The 14,455-nt window shown below is 34.4% G+C and overlaps 1 protein-coding gene across 2 annotated transcripts in view; it reads left to right on the top strand.

The window, feature by feature from the left end:
* SANBR (SANT and BTB domain regulator of CSR) overlaps positions 1–7,929 on the top strand; it is a 49,996-nt gene extending 42,067 nt beyond the window's left edge. For both annotated transcript variants that reach the window (XM_069494684.1, XM_069494683.1), the window contains 6 exons: positions 2,640–2,731; positions 3,708–3,736; positions 3,817–3,890; positions 4,366–4,454; positions 6,378–6,469; positions 7,856–7,929. In XM_069494684.1, coding sequence (XP_069350785.1) covers positions 2,640–2,731; positions 3,708–3,736; positions 3,817–3,890; positions 4,366–4,454; positions 6,378–6,469; positions 7,856–7,892 — 413 coding nt within the window. In that variant the 3' untranslated portion in view covers positions 7,893–7,929. The remainder of the gene's footprint in view (positions 1–2,639; positions 2,732–3,707; positions 3,737–3,816; positions 3,891–4,365; positions 4,455–6,377; positions 6,470–7,855) is intronic.
* The last annotated feature ends 6,526 nt before the right edge of the window (positions 7,930–14,455 follow it).

Below are 14,455 nucleotides of genomic sequence, written 5' to 3'. Positions count from 1 at the left end.
GGTGGCTCACGCCTGTGATCCTAGCACTCTGGGACGCCAAGGCGGGAGGATCGCTCGAGGTCAGGAGTTCAAGAACAGCCTGAGCAAGAGCGAGACCCCATCTCTACTAAAAAATAGAAAGAAATTAACCAGACAACTAAAAATATATAGAAAGAAGTTAGCTGGGCATGGTGGCACATGCCTGTAGTCCCAGCTACTCGGGAGGCTGAGGCAGGAGGATCGCTTGAGCCCAGAAGTTTGAGGTTGCTGTGAGCTAGGCTGAAGCCATGGCACTCTAGCCCGGGCAACAGAGTGAGACTCTGTCTCAAAAAACAAAAAGGTATATTGAAGCTGAGGGGGACTGAGTTGTTCGTTTTTCCCTTGGGACTGCTGAATAACTATGTTGTGTACCTGCATTTTGACTGTGAGTCACTGCATGAAGCCAGATGTGGAATTTTCTATTTGTGTCATCATGTCGGTGCTCAAAATGTTTTGGATTTTGGAGCATTCTGGATTTCAGATCTTCGGATTAGGGATGCTCAACATGTACTATGTTTTTTCCTATACATACATACTATGATAAAGTTTAATTCATAAATAGGCAAGAGATTGTAAGAGATTAACAACAATAATTGATAATAAAATAGAACTATTATAACAATATATTATAATAAAAATTATTTGAATGTAGTCTGTCTCAAAATATCTTAATATTTTTGGGCCACAGTTTACCACAGATAACTGAAACTGTGGAATGCAGATAAGAGGGTCTGTATAAGAATTTAAAGCTATAGATAGGTTTTACTCTAAGCACAACTTAAGTACTTTCCACAGATTTTGATATATCTTTTCATTTGTAAGTAATACAAAATGTTTTCTAATTTCTTTTATGATTTTTTTCTTTGACCTATGTGTTCTTTAGAAGGGTGTTGTTTAATATACAAATATTTGCAGAGTTTCCAGATACTTTTCAGTTATAGGTTTCTAACTTAATTTCATTGTGATCAGAAAGCATACTATACTCTATGTGGTTTCATCCTTTAAATTTTATTGAGATATGTGCCAGATGTGCACAAAAAGAATGTGAATTCTGCTGTTGGTGGTGGAATAGTCATAAATGTCAGTTAGGTCAGGTTTTGTTTGGTTGTCCAGTCCAAGTTTTTTATAATTGTGCTCATTTTCTCACTACTTGTTATATCAATTAATAAGAAAGGAGTGTTGACATCTCCAGCTGTAAGTGGTAATTTGTGTATTTTTCCTTTCAAGTTCGTCAATTTTTGCCTTGTATATTTTAGTGCTTTGTAATTAGGCACATCTACATTTATAGTGTATTGACTCTTATCATTAAGATGTATCCCTCCTTGTAGTAAAAGTGCTTGTCTTGAAGTCTATTTTGTCTAATATTAATATAGTCATTCTATATTCATTTTATTTACTGTTTGAATGGCATATCTTTTTCTATCTTTTTATTTTTAATCTCTTTGTGTTTTATGAAAGGTGGATATCTTGTAAATAGCGTGCTGTTGGAGGTTGCTTTTTTATCCAGTTTTACAATCTCAGCCTTTGATTGGAACATTTATTCCATTTATACTTAATGTATTTATTGATAAGGTTATGTTCTGCCATTTTGCTATTTGTTTTCTATTTGTCTCAAATGTTACTGTTTCCCTGTTTCTTCTTTCCTACTTTTTTTGTGCTAAGAAAATAAGTTTACTATATCATTTTAACTATTTTATTGGCTTCGTAGTTATATTCCTTTGCATTTGGTTGTTCTAAGGTTTATAATATGCATCTTTAATCTATTACAATCTACTTAAAGCTAAGTAGTATAAAGTAATATGAATTACTTCAGGTAAAATATAAGAACCTTAAAATAATATAGTTCTATTTGCCTGCTCTCCTTTTCTACTATTATTGTCATATGTATTATAGCTATATACATTATAAACCCAACAGTGTTAAGATTCTTCCTTTAAATATTTGTATGTCACTTAAAAGACATAAGAGAACAAAAGAAAAAGATGTACATTTAGTCTTTTATATTGACCCACATATTTACCATTTTTCCTGTATATCTGAGTTACCATCTGCTGTCATTTTCTTTCATTCTATAGTACTTCCTTCATTATTTCCCATAGTGGTCTACTGGCAGTGAATTCTCTAGTCAAGAATATAATTTGTCCCAAATTTACTTTTTTTCCAAAATCATTACTGTCCTACCTCCTACCTGAGCAAAAGACATTTTGTAGATTTTTTGTGAATTTTTCTCTCTCCCATTCTCAAATTGTGTTTTTCCAAGTTATAGTTATTTTTAAACAAAAATTTTGGAATCAGATTACTCCACTGTAGAAATAGAGTCAGAGAAATAAATATTTAGTTATTCTCATCATTTTTCTATATTTCATTTCATTGAGACTTTGAATTCATTGCCTTCACTTTTCCACCAAAGGTTTTCACCAAGTAGAAAGAAGTAGTTAAAATGAACCTCTGTAAAGCAATTTCAACTTTACTTCACCATATATTTGCTTTTTATCCAGAAGTAATTTGCTGTTTTTTTAAAACAATGTGTTTTTAAAAATTGGTTTTATTGTCTAGAAGTAGCAAGTATATTGGAGAGGAATATGGTACTTAAGCTTTTAACATTGACCTTACATTATCAGGGAAAAAGGAGAAGCCAAAGAAGTTCACTAAGCAGCCAAAAAAGCAGATGTCTTCACCCTGTGCTCAGAAGAAAGAAAAGGCATTCGAGAAGGTAACTCTAAATTATCTATTATTATTCTAAAGTTCATATGGAAAAATAAGGAAGTGAGTATACCCAGGAAAAATCCAAAAGAAAAGAGTAATGAATACACAGTGGAATGCCAGCAGTGTAAAAATGAATGAAGACGTTCTTTATAGACGGAGATTAAAGATCTCTAAGATATATTGATAAATGAAAAGAGGAAGGTGCAGAACAGTATATAGTGGCATGATACAGTACCCTTTGTGTAAAATAGATGGGAAGAATATATATATGAGCTTCCTTGCATATACATAAATTATCTCTGGAAGGCTACATAGGAAATTGGTAAGATTGGCTGCCTTTAAAGAAGGGAACTGAATGTGTGGGAGACAGAGATGAGAGGCTTTTTATTATATGTGCTATTTATACGTTTTGAATTTTGAACCAGTATTACTTATTCAAAAAATAGACTTTTAAATCAAAAATAAATTATATTTTATGACCTTTTAAAATAATTCTTATTTCCCTATGCCTTTGAAAGAAGGGGTAAAAAGCCAGGTAGCAATAAAGAGATAATAATAACCACAGTTGGCTAAAAAAGAAACCATGAATCTCAAAAAGGCGGGGAAGGTTGGGGCTGAGATAAGATCCACACAGTTAAATTGACAGGTTGTACATTCACTTCGTGTTAAGTACCACAGGGTTCATTCTAAAAGATTGCATAAGCTGGGACTCCAAGGTGGGCAAATAAAGCTGAGTTCAAATTCTAGGTCTGTACGTCTTCAGAGAAGTTTCTTAACTTCTCTGAACCGTTTTATTAATATTATGGAGGTAATAATAGTGCCTGTCTTACATGGTCATTGCAAGGTTTAAATGAAATAGCACTTGTAATGCTCTTGGTACAGTGTCTTGCACTCAATATATGTGAACTCTTTTTGTTATTAACTGTAACACTAATCAGTAAATATGTTCTAACTGGGCCTCAATGTTGTCTACTCTTTTTTAGTCAGCTTCTAGAGATGTGTCTCCTTTCGTGTGAGTATTGCGTCTTAATCCAATTGGATGTCCACTCTTAAAGCAGCATCAATGCTGATTTTGTTCAATTTTTTCAATAGTGTGAGTATGCAGAAGAATAAGTGGGATGCCACAAGATCCTTGAGATTCAACCAGGATGCACAAAGAGAAGATGGTAAATTTTATTATTGGAGTAATATACACATTAGATATAAACAACAGTGATTGGAGTATCTTTTATTTTATGAAGTATGATGAATAGCTTTAAAGGTTCCAGCTAAAATAAGGCCCCAAATTTGCACATTCCCTAGGCAATAACCAGAGTTTACTAGACAACCCCAGTGAATAATGTTGTATGCATCTGTGGTTTTGAGATCTCTCAGATAGACTTTTGCTTGTCATTTTCACTGTAAAGGTGACTGAATATGTTTTAGGATGTTTTATAGTGATCTAAAAATTAGGACAATTATCTATGTACAAGTCATTTTGCTACTTGCTACCTTAAATTCTTCACAGAAATATAGATCCATGTGTCTGTAAAATATTATCAAAAGATATTTTCATACCCTTGGTGATTACAGACTTTTTTAAGGAAAAAAAGTTATAAATCATCCTCATGAAAAGTAAAGTTTATTATTTTTTACCTTCAGATCAGCGGCGGATGTCTGAAATTACAGGGCACCTAATAAAAATGAGATTGGGTGATCTGGACCGAGTCAAATCAAAGGAAGCAAAAGAAGTAAGAACTTCATACTATTAATAGTGTACTGTACTTGCATAAGACATGCCTTCCTACTTTTATTTTCAGCAAGGAGTATAAAGATATTTTAGGCAGAATTTTAAAAGAGTAATTTAGATATTTTTATATTCTATACCAGTTAGCCAGTTCATTCACATAAGTTTTCCCCCAGCTCTTATTATCCATGGTCCATGAGTCCTCTATAAAACATGTAAAAAGGTATATCATTGCTGAAATTATGATATCATACCAAGAGTAGATTAACTATATATTGCTGATGAAATGCTAATTTCTGAAAGTACTGATTTTGATCAACTCTTCATGTGATACTTAGATGTCATCTCTAAGATAAAATGTTATGCTGCAAATGATGACTTAGAAGTACCTATATTCTTACTAGAATTACATATTAGTCATACATAACATTATATATTGTTAGTATTGGTATTATGTATGCATCATAACTCTTGCCCTAATTCTTTTATTTAAAAATTTACTTATAAAACTTCTAAAAGGAAACATAGGAAAAAATGTTTGTGACCTTAGGCTAGGCAACTACTGTAGCAAATCTTAGCTACAACACCAAAAGCATCATCCATAAATGAAAAAAATGGGAAAACTGGACTTCATCAAAAGCTAAAGTTCTCCTTTTCAAAAACACTATTAAGAGAATGAAAAGACAAGCTATAAACTATGAGAAAATATGTGTAAAACACTGACATGAAAAGGGATGTGTATCCAGAATATATAAAGAACTCTCAAAACTCAATAATAAAATTAACCCAATAAAAATAAATGGACAAAAAATTAACCAGACACCATGAAAGAAGGGATTCAGATGACAAATAAGCTCACAGAAAGATGCAACATTAGGGAAATGTAAATTAAAACCTCATACCACCATATACCAACTAGAATGTCTACAATTAAAAAAAAAAAAAAAACAGCCAGGTACAGTGGCTCATGCCTGTAATCCTAGCACTTTGGGGGGCCAAGGAAGGATGATCACTTGAGCCCAGGAGTTCAAGACCAGCCTGGGCAACAAGACCCTGTCTCTACAAAAAATAGAAAAATTAGTCCAGTGTGGTGGCGTGCCCTGGTAGTCCCAGCCACTCAGAAGGCTGAGGCAGGAGGATTGCTTGAGCCCAGGGGTTCAAGGTTGCAGTGAGCTATGATGACGCCACTGTACTCTACCCTGAGCAAAAGAGTAAGATCTTGTCTCAAAAAAAAAAAAAAACGAATGTTCATGAGGATAAGAAGCAACAGGAACTCTCATAGATAGCTAGCAGGATTACAAAAAAGAATGGCCACTTTGGTAAATAGTTTGGCAGTTTCTTATTAACATTCACCATACAAATCAATTCATACATTTTTATAGTGGCTTTATTCATAATTGCTAAAAACTAGAAACACCCCAAATGATGTCCTTTACCTGGTAACTGGATAAACCAACTGTACGTATAACAAAGAACAAAATCCTGATTTATGCATCAACATGGATTAATCTCCTATACATTATGTTAAGTGAAAGAAAGAAGCCAAATTCAAATGGCTATATACTGTATGATTCCATTTCTATAATGTTCTGGAAAATGTAAAACTGCAGGGACAGAAAAAAGGCCAGTGGTTGCCAGGAATTGTTAGTGGTAGGTGGATTGACTTAAAATGGACACAAGGAAATTTTCTTGGGGGTGATAGACCTATGTCTTCATTGTGACAGTGGTTACACAGCTGTATGCATTTGTCAAAATCCAGAGCTGTACACTAAAATGGTGAATTTTATTGTATGTAAATGATACCTCAAAAAGGCTGGATTTGAAAAATCAAAATACAATTACTTCTAAATTGAAAAGTAATCTCATTTTAATAAAGCAGTCCCTCTGTTGACTCTGTGACGATAACTTAATTCTCTTTATTCTGTAGTTTGCAGGAGGTATTTATTCCCGGCTTGAAGCACAAATCAAGGCCTCAGTGCCAGTTAGTGCACGGCAAAGCAGCTCAGAGAAAAACACAAGGTAAATCAGCATAAAATAAATCAGAATGCCACTGGCTTTGAAGTGAATTTTTTTTTAAGATAAATCATATAAACACTAGAAGCACATAATTTGAGTGTGGTTTTATGTTTTGTTTCAAGGATTAGATTATCAAGGCATTAATCAGAACCAGATTTTAACTTAAAAGTTAAGATTTAAAAAAGGCTGGGTGTGGTGGCTCACACCTGTAATCCCACCACTTTGGGAGGTGGAGGCAGGAGGATCACTTGAATCCAGGAGTTCAAGACCAGCCTGGACAACATAGTGAGACCTTGTCTCTACAAAAAAAAAAAAAAATTAAAAAATAAAAAGGGGCCGGGCGCGGTGGCTCACGCCTGTAATCCTAGCACTCTGGGAGGCCGAGGTGGGCGGATCGTTTGAGCTCAGGAGTTCGAGACCAGCCTGAGCAAGAGCGAGACCCCACCTCTACTAAAAATAGAAAGAAATTATATGGACAGCTAAAAATATATATAGAAAAAATGAGCCGGGCATGGTGGCACATGCCTGTAGTCCCAGCTACTCGGGAGGCTGAGACAGGAGGATCGCTTGAGCTCAGGAGTTTGAGGTTGCTGTGAGCTAGGCTGACGCCACGGCACTCACTCTAGCCTGGGCAACAGAGTGAGACTCTGTCTCAAAAAAAAAAAAAAAAAAAAAAAAAAGGTCATGAAGACAAAATCTAATGAAAGTATAGGTGTTCTTTTTTTTAAGTTTTCTGTTTATTGGGCCAGCTTCATTCTGACCTGTCTCCTGATAAAAATGTATAGTGCTACTGTGAGTTAATGGCATTTTTGAACTGTTTGTAGATTATATATTGTTACTTTATATAAGTCACTGAAATCTTTACCATTCCTTGTTTTATTATTTTCTTTCTCTTCATAAAATCTAGCTGGTGAGTCTTGTGCCATTTTACATCACAAATTTTCTGTTAGAAATCAGTTACTAAGATTTGAACATTAATATTACAGATCCTAAAGCTTTATATGTAATTCTGAAATCCAGAAGGCTCAGAAAGCCAAAAAATTTTTTTCCTACATTTATACCAATTCAAACTTGAACTGAGCTGCTATGATGATATTCATAGTTTTTATTTATCCCACTTAATGTACATGTTCATTTGCTAAACATTAATATGCTTGATTATGGAACACTACCCCAGATTTATAATATACAATCGTATTATTTCTCAAAAATTAAAAAAATAATCTGAATTCCAAAATACATCTACTCCAAGGTTTTAGAAAATGGATTTTGGAGCTACATGAAGACTCATAAGCTTTGATATTGCCAAGCAAACATAATCTAAAGCAGCGGCAACTTCCTTTTGTTTTAGAAGCAACTCTGACCTCCTTTTCTGTTTAAAAAATCTAGGTCTAAAAGTCGTTTTGGTCAAGGGCGTCCTGCATAAAGCACCTTTAAATAAAACTAAAAAGACAGAAGGCACACTCCTGGATATCTGAAATCGCTCACTTCTTGAAGATCTTCAGAACGATGACTTTTAAAGTTTTAATTTTTTAAGTTATTGATTATTCTTGTAAGCCACATAAATCATAATGCTACGAGAAATATATAGTTAGGTTTTATGAAAATCTAATTGTAAATATCAAACTTCTTAAATCTAATTTTCTTTTAGTTATGATTCTAGGCTATGTAAAAAACAATTATTTACAAATTTGCACAGTTAAGGCTCCCAATATTTGTTTTCCTTTATTTATTTGAAAAAGAAGAGGCTTAAACTGGCATGTAATTAAGTTTTTTTAAAGACCTTAAAAAATTAGAGGAACACAAATGGTAGTGTTATCCTGCATGTGCACTGATCATAGGATGTTGTTTGGGTTGTAAGTGTTGGGATAGCATTGAGAACTACAGTTTGTATGATGAAATTTCCAATGATGCTAATTTTAAGTTTGCATGAATATTAAGGAGTGACAGATCTCAAGACTGCATTAAATAAAGTTTCAAGGTGAGGTATTTCAATACTGTGTTGGGCAGAAAGGTTAATTTTTTTCAGCATTATTCCATGGAAAGTACAATGTTAATCCAACTTTTTTTTCTTTCAGTTTTCAATGCTTATCTTTTGGTCATCTGAGCTGGAGTTACTGATTATTACCTCTTTCTTCTGTGAAACTAGTGCCATTCTGAATTTGTTAAAATAACCATTGATAGTTTTAGGAGAGTAAATAAATCATTTCAGCTGTATGAGACACCCACTGTACAGTTCTCAGGGCTCTAAGACCTAACCATATTTCTGTAGCCATTCAAATAGCCCCTTTTTAAACAGTTAAAAGTGCTAGTTACTTTAGAGATGTCTAGGAAATTTCCAAATAGATTAGATGGGTGAAAATTACATATATTCAAGAAAAATCAAAATAAAATTCTATTTTATAGATCATGTTTGAATTTTTCTAACCAGGCAGAAAGAGTGCTCAGGGAAAATTTGTTCTAAACCACAAGCATATAATAATTTATGTGTTTGGAAATTACTTACATGTAGGTCTCTGAAAAACTTTGATGCACTGTGTCTATTTTTTAGTCTTCATTTACCTATAATTGAAATTTATTCAAATTATTCAGAGAACAGACTTTGATAATTTGTTACAAAGCAGCAATTTCTATTGAAATGTTGAAGTGTTACACTCAGTTTACACATAAAAAAATCATTATTTTTAGTGAATGTTTTAGTTGATAAATAAAGCCAGATGTTATTTGATGTTAATATATAGTTTTGCCAAGGTTTTTGAACTTCTGTTTAGAAATTTTGTTCCACTTTATATTTGCTTCGATTGTTTGATAGATTATACATAAATAGATTATACATTTTTATTTTCAAAAGAAAATGTTTTGTAGCACATTATATGTAAGCCCTGTTAAATACCAGGGTCTTGTTAGAGTTTACTGTATTCTCTGATAAAAGGATTTGGGTTTGTACATGTAAATGGTGCTGTGATGACACTAGAAGAGGAAAATATGCCCTTTTGATTTTTAACTTGGTAAAAAGGCAAATTGCTTCTCCACTGGGGGGACTGTACCACTGAATTGATTTTTACAAACTAGAATTTATCAGAATTTGGTTGTCTTCGGAATGTGGTTTTTATTTTATTAATGTCTGTAATACATAGAACAGGTACCACAGACATTTTACTCAAACTCTTAATAGCATTTCTTTTGCCAGATACTTTGAGGTTTTACCTTACATTGATTCTGAATTCACATTTCTTTAATTGAAATAAATATTAATGACAAAAGTTGTTTGGAAAGTCCCTCTATCTGAATCATTCCATCTTCTCAGAAAAAGTCTAGATTGGCTCTAGATTTCACAGGTTTTCTTGGAAAATAAGCTCTGTTTCATGGCAAAATTTTTAAGTTTTAAGATTGTTTTAAATGAAGTTATGCTGGCAAAGACTCAGCAAGACGCTTAAGTGATAAAATACTGCAGAAAAGATGATAAGGTGATCTGGTAACAGTGCTGATTGCACACAATTGTATTATTTTGCTTGTTGTTTTCCTTCTTCATAATACCTCAGCCAGGTATTGTAAGATATGCCAACAGCTTTGGAAGCTGAAGCTGAAGCTCTGTCATGGTCATCTGTTAAAGGCACATTATAATATAAAAACAAAAAAAAATGCCTTTTATCTTCAATACCTGGGATTAATTCTTCAGCCAGCCTCAGCTGTTCATTGAGCAACTATTTCACACCTCCCAGGAAAAAGGCACTGGGATACCTAGCCAGTGCAATTCTAATAGGCTAACTGTCATTTAAAGCTGATCTATTGCAAAAGATGATAAAGGGATAAGAGTATTCCAACTCTTACAGGATAGTTGGGGGATTAAATGAGTTAATACAACTAAGAATTAGCAAAGTACTTTCTGACTTAGAATAAGCCCTCCATGAATGTTAACTATTATTGCTGCATTATTATTTTAATATTTGGAAGGTAGCCTAAATTCTTTGAGTTTGATATCTCTATTCCTGAACTTGAGTTGCTAAGACTGATAAAGTGCGCGCGTGCTCGCGTGTGTGTGTGTGTGTGTGTGTGTGTGTTTAGCACAAGAAAGAAGGCACTTAATACTTTGATGGTTACTATGACATCATTTGAAACTTTTAAAAATTCTATTAAATGTCTTGCCTTATTTAGGCAGAGTAAACAGCATTTGTAAGAAAGAGCTAGGTAGAGAATACTGTTTCCTGATATGTGGCAGTAACCTATGCTGTTTTCATAGAGGGCTTACTGAAGGACAGTGAATGGAGGCCAGAGCACAGTCATAGCACTGTCCAAGTTATATCTTTCCTTGAGAAAATATAGCTAGTTTGGCTCTATTTGTCTATGACAAGACCAATTGTTATCAAACTAGAGGTGGGGATGGTTCTAGTAGTTGCTACTTGTTGAATGCTTTGTATATGCTAAAGATGGTGCTATTTTCTTATTTCCTTTAGCAGCACAATCCTCCCCCCAAATCAGGTATTATCGCCATTTTACAGGTAGAGAAGAAAATTCAGAGAGGTGAAGTAAACCACACACTGGGATTGGAATCTGGGCCCGTCAGCACATTCCAGCACCTTCTTGAAACAGTTTTCCCTTAGATTGCCTAAAGCATTCTCTAAGAGTGCCTCCTGCCTCACTGGCAGCTCCTTCAGGCTGAAAGCAAGTGACCCCAGCTCACTTCCTGTAGTTTCAGACTTGTTTACTCAGCTGCCTACTTAACCATTTGTACTTGAAATACCAGTAGGTATCTCCAACTTAACATAATCAAAACAGATCTTGTGGTATACCTCTCCATTCCCTCCTAAACTCCCTGCTTATTCAAGTCTATTCTTTCCCAGTTCAATAAATGGCACTACTACCTATCCAACTGCACACGGCAAATATCTAGAAATTACTCCTTATTCCTCTATTTCCTTCACTTTCTACACTCAATTTGTCAGCAAATCCCATACATACCCCGCATCCATTTGCTTCTCTCCATCTCCATTATCACCAGCTCCATTCATTAGCATCTTTTACATGACGTGCTACAAATGCCTCCTACGCAATTCTCCAGCTTCCACTCTTACCTGTGTATAATTTGTTACACACAAAAAAACTATAGTGGTTTTAAAATGTGAGTCAGATCACATCACTCTTCTGCTTAACACTCTAATAGCATCCCATCAAACCTAGACTAAACTACAAACTCTATAACTTGGGTTAGCAAAGTCCTACATAGCTTAGCCCCTGGCTGCCTCTCAGACTTCTTTTTCCATCTTTCTTTCTACATTCTAGTCATAGCTTGTCTGTTTCTCCAGTTAGTAAGCTCATTCCCACCCTTCAGTTCCTTCACATTAGCTATTCCTACTGTCTAGAAGAATCTTATAATTCAAAGTTTAGTTTAGATGTCACCTCCTTACAGGAGGCCTTTCCTGTGTGCGAATATAAAATATCACCCAAGTCACTCTCATCACATCATCATCATTTATTTCTATGCATATCTGACATTATTACTCTGATATTTTTGTTCCTTTATGTGTTGGTTTGCAATCTGTCTCCCATGCTAGAATGTGAGTGTCACAAGAGCAAAGACTGGGTCTTCTTCACTATTGCTGTGTCTCCAGTGCCTAGAACAGTGAGTAGAGCAGCTGGCACCAAGAAACTTTCCTCTGGGAGTTCATGCTGTGGGTGGTACCTCCTAAGATCTAGACTGTCCCTAGCCATGGTTGATTTTAATTTGCACCTGTTAGAGCCTCAACAGATGGAGGCCTTGGCACAAATATCTTATCATGGGTTCTCAAAACTAGTCTGTCTGTCACCCTATAGAAAGATATATCAGGTTAGTTTGTTGTGGACATGAAACATGAACCTGGTTGAGTTTTGCTGAAATCTGGGCAGCTTCAAGTTCTCAGTAGAATAGAAATTTAAATAAGCTCATCTGATGGCCACCCCTTTCTCTACAATATATTGAATGTGAACACTTGGATAATGAGCAACCACTATAGCACTTTACAGGGAAGGTGTTATGACACTATGAGCATCTCAAAAGCTCACCAAAGTGATTCTTAATGTAATTGTTTTCCATTCTTATCTCTCCCACATTTTCTCCTTTTTTCTTTGTCTAAAAATATTATAGAGAAAAATGAACAGAGCCTCAGAGAAATAAGAGATACCATTAAGTTAACTAACATATATTTAATAGGAGTTCCAAAAGGAGAGGAGAGAGAGAAAAGAAAAAATATTTAAAGAAATAGTGGCTGAAAACTTCCCAAGTTTGCTGAAAAACTTTATATATCCAAGCAGCTCAACAAATTCTGAGGATAAATGCAAAGAGATGCACAAACACACATTATAGTAAAAATTCTGAACTCCCAAAACAAGATGAAAGTCTTGAAGGAGCAAGAGAAAAACAAATCATCACTTAACAAGAGAATCCCAATAAGATTAATAGCTGACTTCTCATCAGAAGCAATGGAGGGCAGAAGGCAGTGGGATAACATATTCAAAGTGCTCAAAGAGAAAAAGATCTGTCAGCTAAGAATCCTATCTTCAATAAAATTGTCTTTCAAAAATGAAGGCAAAATGAAGAAATTCCCAGATAAACAAAAATTGAGAAAATGTATTGCTAACAGACTCACCTTACAAGATGTACTAAAAAAGGCTCCTCAGGCTGAAACAAGCAACTCCGGACAATACTATAAATCCAAAAGAAAAGGGAGGGCATTGATAAAGATGCCGTACATATTTATTTTCCTTTCTTCTCTTAACTGATTTAAAAGGCAATTGAATAAAACAATATGTATATAATTTTATTGTTAGGCCCATAACATAGAAATGTAATGTATTTAACAATAACAGCACAAAGGAAGTTGGTGGGAACAAAGCTGTACTGGACTAAGGAAATGACTCCCAATGGTAACTTAAATTCTCAGGAACAAATGAAGAGAATCAGAAATGGGAAATAAGAAGACTAATGTAACAAAAGCTATAAGTATATATTTTCTCTATTTTCTTCTCTCAGCCTTTTAAAAAGGCATAAAAGTATTTCAAGCAATAGTTATAATAGTGTATTACTGGGTTTGTAACATACATATAAAAGATGTATAGCAATACCACAAAAAGAGGGAACAGGGAATGGAGCTATATAAGAGTAATGCCTCTGTATCTAATTGGGATTAAGTTAGTATACATTTAAAGCAGATCCAGATGTTAAGAGGTATATGGTAAGCCCTAGAGCAACTGAGGAAACAATTCAAAAAATATATACAAGCAGTTCCTGGGTTATGGATGACCCAACTTTCAGGGTTCAGTGCTTATGAACCGGCTCCCAAGGCTCCCCATAAGGATAATTTACAATTAAATAATAAGTTAATAATTCAGGAACCAGTTTCTTCCACACATGTAAACAAACCCGCACGGCATAAGTAGTCTGTTGGCACAGCATCTTTACACTAGCAGCTAGTTTCATTGTTTATATGGTTGCTCATGCACAGCATCACTTTTGTCTTAACCTTTTATTTGATTTTGTGAGTCTATATTTACCCTTATGACCATGCCTCCAAAACAAAAGTACACTGCAAGTTCAAGTGAGCCTACAACAAAGAAAAAGGTGATTACAATGGAAACAAAAGTAGAAATAATTAAGAGTGCAGAGAAAGGCCTGGCGCCATTATTCATTGGGAAAGCATTAGGCTTCAGTTGCTCGACTATCAGAACAATTATAAAGGATAAAGTAAGAGTAATGGAACGTGTGAAAGGCGTGCTCCAATGAAAGCATCAAGTATTACTAAGCAGGGTACTAGATTAGATATTGAAATGGAAATGGAAATGTTATTGATTTGGTTAAAAGATCAAAATAAGCATAACATTCCTATTAGCCTACCATTGATGCAACATTAGGTGAGTGTTAACTTTTAATATTCTTTTTTGAAATTTCTCCTGTCTCCTATCTGAACTTTTTGTATGAGTTTGTTTTGTTGTTCTGTTTCTTTGAATTAAAAGAAA

Source organism: Eulemur rufifrons, chromosome 19 (assembly GCF_041146395.1).
Source record: "Eulemur rufifrons isolate Redbay chromosome 19, OSU_ERuf_1, whole genome shotgun sequence".
NCBI classification, from domain to species: Eukaryota; Metazoa; Chordata; class Mammalia; order Primates; family Lemuridae; genus Eulemur; species Eulemur rufifrons.
Note: the sequence above shows the minus strand (reverse complement) of the source record. Positions and strands in the feature narration are given on the sequence as shown.